The sequence below is a fragment of the Acomys minous genome (genome assembly GCF_964271855.1).
Source record: "Acomys minous genome assembly, chromosome: 10".
Classification (NCBI taxonomy): domain Eukaryota; kingdom Metazoa; phylum Chordata; class Mammalia; order Rodentia; family Muridae; genus Acomys; species Acomys minous.
Window position 1 is genome coordinate 75903040 of NC_140491.1, and position 15037 is coordinate 75918076.

Here is a 15037-nt window from a genome sequence, read left to right on the forward strand (position 1 = left end):
GTAAAGACTCAGGAAGGTCAGGGTTGGATGGGCAATGAGGAGGGACTGAGAACAGGCAGGGCCAGCTCTGCTGCACCTGTGAAACTCATTGGTATAAAATGGACTGTGTCCCCTGCGACAGGACCACTGTCCAAGGAAATAACCCTCCTGCCAGTTTCTCTACAGTTTCCCCAGAATCACCCATCCCCAGGGCCTGGAGACATCTTCAGTGACCTGGTTCAGGCCTGGGTTTCTTTGAAGTCTGAGTTTCATCTGTTACACACAAGGGATGCATTATGCTCCACCATCTTTCTTTTTTTCCATTGGTAGAAAATCCAGCTAACATGGCATAGCTGGAGGAACAGCTTCCTAGTCTCTTATACAGCCTGGGTCAGGGGATCAGAGGGTACAGTGCCCTCCAAAATGGGCTGAACTGCCCTCAGCTATTGTTCATGACTCATTCCCAGATGCCGCAGTTGGGTAAGGCTCGGTGGCTCCTCTCAGACTGTAGCGCTGGCAATGTGCCCCCAGAAGCTTGGGAGAGAGACAAGTGGCCAGACTCCAGGCCTGGGTAGTGCTGCTCAGCTAGACCTTTACTAGAGCCCTTCCTGGTGGCTATGCCAGGGTGTCTGCTTAGTGCGGGCCTGTCCTGACTCAGGATTAGCTGTCCCCTGCTGGACACATCCGGGGACGAGCAACTCTTACCTGAGGCTCCACCCAGCGCAGGGCCACAGCTCCACCAACACTGAGCAGAGAGAAATGGGGAGGTGGGTATAGGGGTAGACAGATGGGTGTGCGAATGGGTTCTAAAGAGCAGGTAATAGGAGAGTGAAGGGCAAACAGGTGGATGGATGAAAGGTAGGAGGCACCTTGAAGACCATTCCTCTCTAGGCACGGTGGTATACATCTATAATTCCAGCTCAGGAGGCAGAGGCAGGAGGATCATAAGTTCAGGGTCAGCCTGGGTTGCCAAGTGAGTCGGGGTACAGCACTAGCATGGGGGAAGTCCTGATTCCAACCCCCACACTGCAGCAGAAAGAGAAAGTGAAGGAGGCAGGTGAATCTCTTGAGTTCAAGGCCAACCTGTTCTACATAGAGAGTTTCAGGTTAGCCAAGGCTACATAGTGAGACCGTTTTAAATTAACAAAACAAAATAAAACAACAGCAACAAAAAAAAAAAAAAACCACACCAAACTACACAAATAAGGCGAAAGCGCAGCAAGAGGTAAAGGGAGGCAAGCACTTCAACTGCCTCCCCCTCAACGTCCCTGGCTTCCACTGCAGACTGTGGCAAGGACCTGCGTTAGAACGTGGTGGCTGGCCTTGCTGGAGCTCCTCAGTGCACAGGCACAGTGGAGCGGAGCTCAGAGGGGAGCAGATGGCAGCTAGAACTGGTTTGGGGAGGGCTTAGACTGGCAGGCAGCGCTGGAACCCCTCACCTTCAGACAGGTCTGGCCCAGGCTTCTTGCAGATCACCTCACCCTGGAATCCCTCCTGCCTGGGCCCAGAAAACTGGGAAGAGCCGCAGGGGCAGCCAGTGGGGCCTTACCGTTGTGCTGCAGCCTTGCTGGGACACAACTTCTGACTTCTGGCTTCTGACCAGCCCCATACCATCATCTTTGTATTGTGGCTACCTCCAACTGTAGTCCTGGGGTGCTGGAATGCAATAATGCTTGTCCCTGGGTTCCCACTCCTGACCAACATCTGTGGAGTCTCTGCTGTGGTTTGGCTGTGACGTCTTTATGGCTTAACACCTGGTCATTGGTTTGGTTTTGCGTTCTCATGACTGGAGTGCACAGGTGTTTGTTCCTGATATTCCACTTGACCTCAAGAGGGTCACCTAGAGCTGCACATGTTGGCTGGCAGGAGCCACCAGCCCCTGATTATAACCATAGAGTATACGTACAGGATAGATGTCAAATTTCCACCCATGTGTTTGAGTGATGGCAACAGTTGTGGTTAGGCACCTGAGGTCACGAGGATCATGGCTCTCAGACCATTGTCTACTGAGTAAGTGGAGCACTAGGCTGCAAAGAAGAGTGAAAAGACATACACAGCCCGTTATATAACATACCATGTCCCCTTGACTGCTGTTGGACTGGAGAAGCTTATAGCATCCCTGTCTGGAGCAAAACAGAGGTTTTTTACATCACTTTCTAAAGATCTCAGCATCTCCCAATTATACCATCAGCAGGGAACAGTTAGCATGTAGTTTTGGGGGTGCTATTTCAGACCCAAACCATCTTGGTAGGCAGGTAGACCTTGAGGTGATTTTCTCTGTCCCTATGTATTAGTTACTTTCTTACTGCTGTGATAAAATACCTTGACCAAGGCAGCTTACAGAAGAAACAGCTTGTTCTGGCCCAGAGTTCCAGAGGCAGCAACATGGAAGCTGTGCTGGCTAGTTTTATGTTCATGTGATAGAAGGTAGAGTCATCATCAGAGCCTCAACTGAGAAAATGCCTCAGTAAGATCAGTTGGTAGACTTGATACCCTATGAGCATATAGAGGGGGAGGTAATCCCCCTCAGGAACAGTCATAGGGGAGGGGAATAAGGAGAAATTGGGAGGGAGGGAAGAATGGGAGGATTCAAGGGATGGGATAACCATTGAGATGTAACAAGAATAAATTAATAAAGGAGGAAAAAAAAAAAAAGATCAGTTGGTAGGCAGGCCGGTATGGCATTTTCTTAATTAGTGATTGGTGTGGGAGAGCCCAGTCCATTATGGGTGGGGCCATCCCTGGGCTGGTGGCCCTGGGTTCTATAAGAAAGCCTGAGCAAACCAAGAGGAGGAGGCCAATAAGCAGCACCCCTCCATGGCCTCGGCATTGACGCCTACCTCCAGCTCCCTGCTCCGTTTGAGTTCCTGTCCTGATTTCCTTCAGTGTTGAACTATGGACGTGGAAGAAGCATAAGTCAAATAAACCCTTTTCTCACCAATTTGTTTTAGTCATAGAACAGTGACTAAGACAGCAGCAGACAGCCAGAGCCGGAAGCTGAGAGATCAGACTGAACTGAAAGAGAAATGAGGCTCTAAAATTCTTGAAGCACACTCTCACTGACTTAGTTTCTTCAGCAAACTCTTAAAGGTCCATTTCCTCCCCATACAGCACCGTCATCTAGGGATCAAGTGTTCAAGCACCCGAGCCTATGGGAGACATTTCTTGTTCAAACCGTCATACCCTGGCTTGCCATTCACCTCTGAATGGTGTCTTTGGTGAACTGAAGACTTTGTCATCATGAAGTTAATAGGTTTAATGGCTCTTCCTTTTATGTAAGCCTCTTGGCCTGCCTGAGTCCCCGTTTCCCCTCTGTGGCTTGGTCAACATAGGCAGTGGTTCTTTTCTGTTGAGAACTTGTTCTGGATGATCCCAGACACAAACTGCCTCCTAAAGGGACAATGGTCACTTGCCTCACTGCATTGAGCAGTCACATTGAACCCTGGCTCTGTGGCCCCCACAACAAATTCTTAAATCTGAGGGGTCCTGGGATCCACCTAAAGTTCTTGGAGTCCCAGGTCCATTTCATTGCTCTAAAAACAGGGGCAACCATCCCAGCTGACCAAGTAGGGGACAAACAGTCTCTTCTTCCTAAGCCCCTGTTCCTGCCCTGCTGAGGCCCAGATCCTAAGCCCCACTCCTTGCTGTGTTGCAGTGGGAACACCATACTACATGTCACCTGAGAGGATCCACGAGAATGGCTACAACTTCAAGTCAGACATCTGGTCCCTAGGCTGCCTGCTGTATGAGGTAAGTCTCTGATGTGCAGCTTGGTGGCCCGTGGGGACTCTCATGGGGGCACAGGTAAGACAAGCTCACTCTACTGGTGAGGGCTTTAGGATTAGGAAGAGAACCCCAACTGTTTTTTGCTTCCCTGGAGCTGATGTGTGGGATATGTGTGGCTTGGACTGGTTAACCTGAAGAGCTCCATTATTAAACTGATATGGCTGGGGGCTGACTAAAGCAGTGACACTCAGGAACGTGCACCAGGCCACACCCAAAGAGACCAATTCCTTGGCTCCTGGATACTGTCCCATGACTCCACTATGTATGCTGCAGATACACACTGCCCCGCCACTGGTCCATGTGGGGTCCTTTGGCAATGAGATCACAGCCTCCTGGCTTCCAGATGGTCTGTGAGGCTGAAACTCCAAATCTCTCTACAAGGTGTAGTCTTTGTTTTGAGCCAGGAGCTTAAGATTCCTTAGGGCAGACACGACATTTTCTTTTCTGCAGGGAAGGGCATGGGAGGTGGAGGGGTAGAACCAGGGTCTGGTGTGCTGCCACTGAGCTGCACCCCAGCTGAAGATGATGCATTTTAAATGCTTGGCTAAAAAGGATGCCCTTGTGGAGTGGTTGTGTGGGCCATCAGGAAGGTTTATGGCAAGTTCAGGCCACAACAGTGGGGCTGGTTAATCTTTTCGAGTGTCTTGGGGCATCTGTTTCAGGAATAGACTTGAGCACATGACTAGGGCCTGTGGTTAGAAGGATTCAGACTCCTCTGAGACCATCACCCATGTGTGTCAGGTGCTAGGGTAAGGGGACAGCTGTTCAATAACTCCCCAACTATGACGAGTGAGGTCATCAAGGAGGAGTGATGTTTACTTCATGTTTGTGAGCATACCCACAGAACTCCTAAGGGGACTCTCCTAGGGGAGCAATGCAGTGTCCAGCAGGAGCCCAGACTGGGCAAAAGGACCCAAGGTCCAAGTTTCAAACCCTTCTCCACTGGATTGGGGGCAAGTAGGCCCCCACCCCATAGGCTCCAGCTGCCCCATGTGTGGGATGGAGTCTTGCCTGCCTTGTAGAGAGAAGCACATGAGGCCCTGTGATTGAGGTACCCAGCTCCAGACACTCCAGCCCCTCTGTGAACCCATCGGCCAGCCAAGCTGAGCAGCTGGCATTTGCTGCCAGTCTTCAGAAGCCCAACAGCTTGACACATTTCCCTTTTTGCTTTGGCCAACAGGAGGTCTCAGCACAGCTCAGCTTGGGTCCTCATGTAGGGACTTCCCCCTTTGACCTGTCCTCATGTATACTGTCCCCAGTCCAGATGGTTTATCCTTTTCTTTTTCCATCCTGTGTTGTGTATTTTCAGAAGCTGCTTCCCTGTCCCTAGAGTCAGGAGTGTCTCTAAACATAAACAAACGCCGGCCAGCCTGGCTGAGAGGAGAGCTGTGAGCATCCCCCAGGGCCAGTGGAGGATGACAGCTGGCTCCCTGTACTCCTGCCAGGCCTGGTCCCTGCCCAAGCCTTTGTTACAACTCCTCAGAGGCAAATGCAGCCCAGTCTTGGTCTATACCCAAGCCCACAGTCAGGGGCCTTGATGGGTTCCCAGCCAAGCAGGCTGTTTTAAGTCCTAACTTGGTGCCTGCACACATACCTGAGGATGTGGCTTCCAGCATGTCGGCAGGGCTCGGCTCAGACAGAGATTTAGTTGTTGGCAGTGTGTTGCTGTGTGCCTTGTAGCCATGCAAGAGCAAAAGGCAGTGGGAAGCCAAATAAATCAATCAGCTCCTCTAGGAATATTCGCCAAGGACAGGACAAAAGACAGTATGGCCACTCATGGGCCACCCTCGAGGGTGACCTCGGGCTCTGTTGAAGCTGGCATCCCTCTGCACCCCTGCAGTGCATCAGGGGCGAGAAGTGTATATTTTCCTAGTAGACAAGGAGGGGCCTCATCTGGGCTCAGCGCTGGGTAATTGGCAAGAGATGTCCTGCAGTCATGGCTGCCACCTCCCAGAGACCACCTGTGGTGTCTTCCCGTGGTATCAGCTTAAAGAGCAGGGACAGCTCCCTCCCCTCTGCCTTAGATTGCTGAGGATTCATGCGGCCCCCATGGAACATGTCCTTGTCACCGTGACCTAGGGCTCAAAGTGTACACAGCTAGAAACAATCCCTTTGACGCCCTTTCTTGAACCTCGACACTGGCTGAAGTGCAGAAGCCCCTGTGTACCTCTTCTGTGGAGGAAATGGGGTGATATTGAAGCTGAAGGCTCATTTGTTACCAGCCCCTTGCAGGGGGTGGGCAGGGGAAAGCTGCTTTGGAATTCTGTGAACAGTGGAATGGCCTGGAAAGCCCCTCCCTCAGAGAACTGGGCCACAAAACCCCTTCCCTCCAGGGAGAAGCTGGTGATAGACAAGAGAGGAGTCTGGGGGTTCTTAAGTCAGGTCTCTTCCCTCCACAGCCTAGGTTCTTTGAGGCACAGACATCTGAATCACACTGAAGAGAGCCATGACTCTGGTGGTCCAGAGGTAGCAAGTATCTGGCCCCCAACAGCAAGTCCTTTGCGACTGGCCAGCCACTGGTCTGAGTAGATCTTGCCATCCTAGGTAATTGTTATAATCCCCCATGTCACCAGTAGGCCCTCAAGTTACTTCACAGTCTGCTGTCCTTATCAGGGTGGCAGCCCCATGGCTAGCAGCTGGATGGTGAGTAGTTTGGACATGGCTTCTGATAGAACCTGCAGTTTAGGATGGAGATGCCCTGGTAGCAGAGAAGGCTCACTGCTGACGCTATGCGGGGAGACTCTCTGGGATGAGAAGGGGAAGAGATGATGGCTTACCCCTTAACCCAATTTTCTGGCCCATTTGGAGTTAGTTGCAAAATCCAATCATATTGGCCTGCTAAAGGGCATTCCTCTCTCAGGGAGCTCCAGGGTGGAGAGAAGCTGAACCTGCAGTTGGCCGTCTAGCCTGGTTACACTGGAAGCCCAGCCTACAGGTATGCCAAGGTCAGACACCAGTCTGGGCATCTTGAAGAGAGACAGGCTGATGGGCAGGGTGAGTGAGAGAGCTGTTGGAACAGTAGCCTGAGTAAGTTCTCACTCAGGGAAGGAACTTCCCAGTCTTCCTCTTCATGAAGTCTCCAGATTCGCTGGTCACACACAGCTATCAGTGGGCCAGCATTAGCGAACAGACACCCTATCTACCCACAAGCCACCTCTAGAACTCTCATTTGGATCCTCCAGCTATGAGTGAGGGCCACTTAGGAGCCTCAGTTGTTCCCTACTGTGGTAGCAAATGTCCCTTTAAAGTTGCCCTAGGGTTTGGCCTAGCCTAGGGCAAATTCCTGCGTCTGGGTTTGAGGAAACCCTAAAATGATGCTCCTAATTTAGAAGCCATCTCTAGACCCACTGCCCTACCCCCTTTCTGAAGATGGCAAGCTGTTCTTGGAACCAGGTTGGTCCCAGGGGTGAACATAGGGTAGGGATGGACCAGAAAATTAAAGTTGACAGTCACAGCTTCCCTGAGTTCCTTTCTGCCCTAAGCTATGACTCTGGCCCACTCCCCAGACCCAGAGAACTCCTCAGGTATGCCAAGGCCATAGCCAAGGGGACCCCAGCCAACGAGCCAGAGCAAACGCCTCAGCAGCCTGGAGCTTCCGTAGGGAGAGTCAGAGTGGATCCAGACCAGGGGTTGGGGGTGGGGAGCGACATGACTACCCAATGGCCCTTTGCTAACAGGAAGGACTAGGTTGTTGTTTGGCAGGACACATCTGTGAGCAGGAGTGACAGCAAATGCTTGAATTCTGTTATGGGTCTGTCAGCAGATAGGGCTGTCTGGTGCCATGCTGGCCTATCTCCCTGCTCCTGCAGACCCTCTCTAAGGGCTTTCCCCAAGTGCCTTGAACACTGGGGTTGGGAATCTGGAGACTTCATGAAGAGGAAGAGTGGGAAGTTCCTTCCCTGAGTGAGAACTTACTCAGGCTACTGTTCCAACAGCTCTCTCACTCACCCTGCCCATCAGCCTGTCTCTCTTCAAGATGCCCAGACTGGTGTCTGACCTTGGCATACCTGTAGGCTGGGCTTCCAGTGTAACCAGGCCAGATGGCCAACTGCAGGTCCAGCTTCTCTTCACCCTGGAGCTCCCTGAGAGAGGGCACTAGCTTGCAGATAGCAGTAAAGGAAATGGTTACACCTCCCCCTCTCCACATCTGCCCCAAGAGCAGCAGCCCTTTATGCATAAATTTTACTAAAGTTATCATTCAGGCAGACATGCTCTCAAGAATGGTGCTGCCACTGCTCTTAGATTTAAGTTGGTCAAAGCTAGGTGTGGTAGCATTTGCCTGTAATCCAAGTACTCAAGAGTCTGAGGTAGGAGGATTACTAGAAATTCAGGCCAGCTTGAGCTACCTGAGCTCTAGGACCTCCTGGGATACAAAGTAAGACTCTCAGAAACAAAGATGGGCTAGAGGAGCTAGGTTGGAAAAGTGCCTGCCTTGCATGCATAAGGACTTGCATTCTGAAAAAGCTGTGTGGTGCACATGTGTACTGGGGGACGGGGAGACAGGTGGATCCCTGAGGTTCCCAGGCTAGCCAGTTTAGCCTACCTACTTGACAGGTTTCATGTCAATGAGAGAACCTATCTCAGAGAGGCAGCAGTACTCCTGAGGAATGATGCCAGAGGCTGGCTGCCCCCTGAACTACACACACATGCACATAATACAAAAAAGACAGCATTTAAAGAACCTGTAGGATCCAGGCAGAGGTTGTGAACACAGTCTCCTTGTCAGCCCTTGGGAGAAAGGGGCCTCAGGATTCAACAGTACTTCCTTATCATAGGCCCAACTCCCTGGGCTCCAGGGAGCAGCCCACTGTAGTGGGGACCAATAGCTCCCCTGGGTTCTGAATCCTTCTAGACGTTGAAGCTGCTGGTTGATGCTTTGTATCCCTTCCCTTGCAGATGGCAGCTCTCCAGAGCCCCTTCTATGGAGATAAGATGAATCTCTTCTCCCTTTGCCAAAAGATTGAGCAGTGTGACTACCCACCTCTCCCAGGGGAGCACTACTCTGAGAAGGTGAGCAGCGGGGGGCCAGTCCCCATATACTTCCAGGAGGTATTCTGAAGTGCCCATGGCTTACAGGATGTAGCTCACACAGCTGCACTAGGACCTAATGCCAGGCTGGTGGTACTGAGTTCCAGGGAGGCAAGAGCTGGGCACCCTGGCCTACCTGGTTGGTCTCCTGCTCTGTGTTAACAGGCCTATAACCCTGGAGTTTTGACTTTCACATTTTATGCTGAGTGCAGGGGCTCTGGACAATTACTGGCTGTGTGAAGCTCATCCTCAGATTAAATGGGTTAAATTATATCTCCCTCATGAATAAACTATGAGAGGCAAATGGTACAGCCAGACAGGTTTATATATTTCCTTCACTGCCCTTGAGTCTCAGTTCCCTCATCTGAAACATAGGGACAAAACTACAATCTCCTGTCCAGTATTGATTATTAAAGATTAATGCCTTTGACGTATATAGTAGAGCGAGGCCAGCATTTACCACCGCCAAGTAGCAACTGCAATACAGCTCCATGTAAATGTTTGCTAAACATCATCTGTGGTATCTATTGACAGAGAATGAATGCCTAAGGTCTTCCTGGGTTCACCCTGCCAGATCCCAGGCCGTTGCTTCATGATTAACAGCTCATATTAATGGAACCTTCCCTCATTATGGTGCCAATAAGGCAGTGGTTCTCAGCCTGTGGGTCATGACCTCTTAGGAATGACGGGGTCACATATCAGACTTTACATTATGATTCATAACAATAGCATAGTAGCAGTTATGAAGTAGCAGTGAAATAACGAGGAACCGTATTAAAGGATCACAGCATTAGGAAGGCTGAAAACCAAGACCCCAAGGAAGGTGTACCATCCAGATGAGTTGAGGCTTTCGGGGCACCTGTGTATATAGGGGGTGAGAGGGCAAAGCCTAGGTAGAAGCATCTAAGCTTCAAGCCAGCCTCCAGGCCCACTGGCCTCACCTGTGAGAGTGCCAACCCCGGGGTGGGGAGGTAGGGGGTCTGGAGACTTGTGCAGCATCCTTCTCTCTTAACACCTGTCCCAGTGGCTGGAGTTCTCGCTAGCCGTTCAGGGAATGTGAAGGAAGAAAGAATTACACTCTTCACAAAGTCCACTGCACGTTGGCTTGCTCCTTTCCTCGTTAAGCTTCTGCACTACTAGAAGGCATGTGACTTGGCTCTAATCTGTGCGCTCCTGTGCCAGTCTGCTAATGGGCACCATCTACCCCACTTCTGTTGCAAGGCAGAAACAAAGGCCCCAGAGCCCTTAGCTTTATCTACTAGGGCAGCCATTCTGCCTCACTAGACAAACCCCTGGCAGGCAATAGTTCCTGATGCTGCTACGTAGCACAGGGTCTGTCCCTAAGCACACTCCACTTTTAAAGCTATTATAGCATAAGGTGTCTTGTTTGTTTTTTTGGTTTTGTGTCATTTTTCTTTTTCGACTGATAGCTGTGTATTCAGCTAGTAAGTGATTGCAGGGCAGACTTCATCTTGACCTGGTTTTCAAATTTTCACCTGGCCAGCCATGGTTCCCTTCCAGAGAAGTTTCCCAAGTCACAGTCTGTAAGTGACTCTGGACTCCAGCCCTGCTGCACACACCACCTTCATCAGCACATGGGTTCCCAGTGTCTATAAAGCAATGGCATCACAGAACAGGCCAGTTAAGCCAGCTCAGTATGGCAGGAAGTCCAGGACTGGCCCTCAGCCTGAGGTGGATGCCATAGATCCAGGGCCTCAGAACATCCCTAGGCCCTCAGACTGTCTCCTGAGTCCCTAAAGCTCTCTGGCCCAGAACCTCTCCTCTCTCTACTTTTGCTGATGACCACCAGCACCCCCAGCAGCAGGCAGTGAGATGGAAAATGTTGCAGCCTGCCCAATGTTGCACGTTTAAGACCTGAGCTTTTTAAGGTCATTATTTTAATTACCATTAAAATAACTAGCACTCTGGCTATCAGAACACGAGGGATCAGAGGCTTAAGGCGTCCCTCCCCCACCCTGGCGGGCAAAGCCTTCAGTGTCTGGATAATTAAAAGCGTGTCTTTCATGAGCACAATGAAGAGGCCAGGGGGTGTGCAGACTGCAGCCTTGCTGCATGTTAATGCATTTATTATGATCAATAAGCCCTTTCCTTGAGTTTTCTCTGGTTTGGGCTTTTGTGTGACTGACAGCAGACATAGATGTGCACAGGGTACTCACTCTTACAGATCTGCACAATGGTGTGCACAGTGGAAAACTGAAGATTATTTGAGGGTAAAATTCTCAGGGTCTCAAAGCATCACCTTTGGAACCAGACAGGCCTACACATGTGTGGGAGCTGTGTGATCATATACCTTACCCAGCAAAGCACTCTTTACTTGATAGGGGACAACAGAACCATCTGAGGTACCGTGTGGTAGAACACGTGGATGTGGTCAAAGTCCTTGTGCACTTTAAGACTAACAGAACTGTCTTTCCTTGCAGCTTCGGGAACTGGTCAGTATGTGTATCTACCCTGACCCTGACCACCGACCTGACATTGGATATGTGCACCAGGTGGCTAGGCAGATGCATGTCTGGACATCCAGCACCTGAATGCAATGCCAAACATCACTTGTCTAACTTGAGCCTTCTCCCCAAGTGGTACCTGGAAGCCTCCACATCCAAGACCAGAGGGCTCAGCTGGCTCCCAAAGGCGGCTGCCTGAAAACAGTCGGGTTATGGTCAGACTCCAAAGTCCTTTCATTGAACTGTTGCAGACAATCTGAGCTGGTCTATTAGTGGGAGAAGGGGCTTGACAGTCACTAAAGCCCCTTGTACCGACTGAAATGTGAACCTCTGCCTGGTTGCCTCAGACCTGCCCAGGCCCACACTGTCAGGAGACTGAAGGGAGCTGGGTGACTGGTGGGGGTAAGCCTTTGCAGACAGTTAACACCAGCTGGTTTAGTTCTTAGTACCTTTCCATACAATTGGGCTGCGTGCTCCATTTACTCTCCTGTAAAGGGATACAATGAAAACAATGGTTTAGAGTAGAGGTTTCACTAATATTTCCTCTGCATTTTCTAACTTGATGAGTGGCAGTGAAGAGCACCAAGCATCGGGCATTGTGAGGCAAGTGGCATCTGGGAGCTAGGAGGGTCCTCCACCATCTTCTGAGCCCTGCCATGTACCACAGCCTGCTGGAATGCTATGGCTCACTTTAGGATCAATGTGCAGCATTTTCATCTATGGGGAAGACAGCAAGAAAAATCCAAAAAGCTTTGCTCTCAAACTATTTTTTACAAATTTTGGTTTGTATCTTCTTAATAACTTGGGCAAGTTTATTGGCCTTTCTGGGCCTTCATTTCATCTGCAAATGGGACTAATAAGGTATCTATCTTCCAGGTGGCTGACAGGATTTAAAACAAAAGACATTACTTAGGCATGGCAGCCTAAATTTGTATTCCCTGCACTTGGGAGGCAGAGGCAGGAGGATCAAGAATCCAGGGTTGCCCTCGGCAATATAGGAAGCTTGAGACAGGACTGGACTATATAAGACCCCATCTCAACAAAACAAGACAAAACAACAGAGATGCAAATCAGCTAGCAGTGGCAGGTGATCCAAAAATACAGCCTGTCACCCCATCAGAATACTCAAGCCATGGACCATGCAAGTCAAGAATTAAAAATACAACTGTATTATGTGCAGGAAAACCAGAAATATGTTCATTTACTTCTTGTCCCCAATAGGATTAACTGTGAAGACTAACTTATAAATGTGAATTTAAGGAAACTCTAGTGCTGGAGGAAACAGTCTCAATTTTGTTCTTCTATGCTAGTGGTTCTCAACGTGTAGGTCGGGAGCCCTCCGACAAACCTCTGCCTCCAAAAATAATTACATCACAATCCATAACAGTAACAAAATTAGTTATGAAGTATCAACGAAAATAAGTTTATGCTTGGGGATCACCACAGCATGAGGAACTGTATTAAAGGGTCACAGCACTGGGCAGGTTGAGAATGCAATACTCAAGCAAGGCCCACCTGGTGACAGGTTGGTGCTATGCTGTCTTGTCAGATGATGTTTACCTTGCTGCTAGGTGAACTTGTTGCCCGGAGCTCCCAATGAATAAAAGTCTCTGGCTGGCTACCATCCTCTGAGCAGGGCCTGCACTCCAGTACCAGCCTCTGCTCATATCAAGCTCTTCATATTTTAGGCAGTTGGGAGGGGAGTGACTGTTAAGCAACTGGGGGTGGGGAGTGGGGGATGGGGCATTGTGGCCCCAACACAATGTCAGTGCAGACCAAACACAGCAAACACAACACAACACAGCACTTCTTGAGGCGCCTTTTAGAAACAACTTGTCAGGCCCAGCTAGTCCAAGTAACATCCGAATATTTCTTAAGTTCCTCAAATAATACTGAAAAGCATCAGCCAAGCTGCTACCCTCGACAAATTCATTGTACTCTCTCAAGCAGTTTCCACAAGGGAAGCTGGCCTCCAGTGTCCCTCCCCAGTTCACTCTGGGGGAGGATCAAAGTCACGGTCTCCTGCCCAGCACTAACTCTGGAAAGTTTTCCTGGTTCTAAGTACTGTGTCTGTTCTCAGAGGCTCTGTTCTATCTGGCCTTGGCACAATTAGCCTCTGTAAACCAAAGAACTTAATTTCAACACCCCACCCACTGCCCATAAGAGAGCCATTCACCCAGTAAACACCCCTTGGGATGTGCACAGTCTCCACCAATCTCCACCCAGAGAAGCAGTGAGAAACAGCAAGCCCCAAGCACTCCTTAGGTTGTCATGAGAATGGCCAGAGTGCAGCACACCAGTTTCACAGTGCCACGGGAAAGCCTAGTGTCCATCTGCCCTTTTCTAGACCTGAGCATATACAGTCTGAGAACTCAAACCTTGTGTTCTGTCTTGTGAGGGGTAGGGGTAAACTTGGGGCCTTGTGCGTGCATGCATCCTCTGGGCCAGATCACAGCCTGAGACTCCCTTGCCACTGCTTTCCACTTGAGGTACAGGCTGCTCTATACCTGTTAGGACAGATGCCTGGGGCTACCCCCAAGTGAAGATAAAGTAATCGAGCAAGGGCTGGGTCATACACGTGGAGAACCGAGGGAACCCAATCTGGCTTCTGGCCACAGAGAACTGTCTCAGAGGGCCACACCAACGACACTCACTGGAATGCAGACTGGTGCTGGAAAGACGCAGAAAATGGAAGGAAAAGGCAGGTCAGTAGGAGCCCACAGTCCCCACATTGCAGCCACTCACTGTGGGTTTCATCTTTTTTTTTTTTTATTGAGCCTCACTCGGCAAGCAGTAGCCGAATGCATGTTTTCTGATGGGGTGGGGTGAAGTGGTGCGTACCCCGAGTCATCCAGAGAGAGAACCAACCACCCCCAGCACCATTCACGAAGTGTCCATTGTTTGGACAGTCTCTTCTAGCACCTCGATTTCCAGAGTGGTGACTTTCTCAGTGAGGACAGCTGTAGTGCCTTTCTCACACCTGTACCGGCCAAACCTAATGAGAGAAACAAAAGCAGTAAGACCTCTGCTCAAGTGTCCAGACAGCAACAGGCTTGACTATAGTTCTGGCTCTGGGGACTCCAGCTCTGGCTTCAGGGAGTCAACCTCCCTTCACTTCCAAATGCTACAAAATGGGGACACTTGAAGAGGGAAGGGATGTCAGACAACACTTACATAATAGAAAAAGCATTGGTTTTCAATTTTCCTTCCAAACCCCACCATCCTCTCGGTACATGCTACTTAAGTCATGTGACTCCAGGCTGCCACTTAAAACTCACATCCTTTTGTACAGCAAATTTGAGTGCCTCACAACTCTAGAAGCACCACAATACAACACAGTCCACAGCCAAGCTCCAAGCAGCACTTCAATAGCACTCAAGTCAACTGTCCCTGCAGGGCACAGTGGATAACCACAGGACACACCCACCTGACCTGCTTCCCTGGGGCAGGTCTCTGAGCACAAGATGCTCCCTCTGATCCACACAAGCTTCTCTAACTCTCCAGAGTCCTGATTCTGCCAGCATGCAGCAGCAGCAGCAACCAATCCTCTGTTGTCTCTCATTGGAGTGATAGCTCCATCAGGCTGGTGTCTGACCAATAGGAGCTGTACCATGGCTACATGCTCCTAAAAATCTGTCCGTTCAAACACGTACCTAGGCTCCAACAGGGAACAGAGAGAACACCTGACAGCCCAGGTGGACTTTAAGAGAAGGTACACTTTTTCAAAACATATTTATCCTTTTCCCCCTTAAGGAATAAAGATGTGTGTCTTGGCCACC

The 15037-nt window shown here is 50.1% G+C and overlaps 2 protein-coding genes across 2 annotated transcripts in view; one reads left to right on the plus strand and one right to left on the minus strand.

Annotated features, from left to right (window-relative positions):
- NEK6 (NIMA related kinase 6) overlaps window positions 1-12540 on the plus strand; it is a 74181-nt gene extending 61641 nt beyond the window's left edge. Inside the window, exons 8-10 of the mRNA XM_084797956.1 lie at window positions 3635-3729; window positions 8662-8775; window positions 11235-12540. Of these exons, the coding sequence (XP_084654082.1) occupies window positions 3635-3729; window positions 8662-8775; window positions 11235-11345 (320 nt within the window). The 3' untranslated portion in view covers window positions 11346-12540. The remainder of the gene's footprint in view (window positions 1-3634; window positions 3730-8661; window positions 8776-11234) is intronic.
- A 1469-nt stretch (window positions 12541-14009) lies between these two features.
- The window catches only part of PSMB7 (proteasome 20S subunit beta 7), a 58181-nt gene continuing 57153 nt past the window's right edge, over window positions 14010-15037 (minus strand). Inside the window, exon 8 of the mRNA XM_084797957.1 lies at window positions 14010-14253. Coding sequence (XP_084654083.1) covers window positions 14142-14253 — 112 coding nt within the window. The 3' untranslated portion in view covers window positions 14010-14141. The remainder of the gene's footprint in view (window positions 14254-15037) is intronic.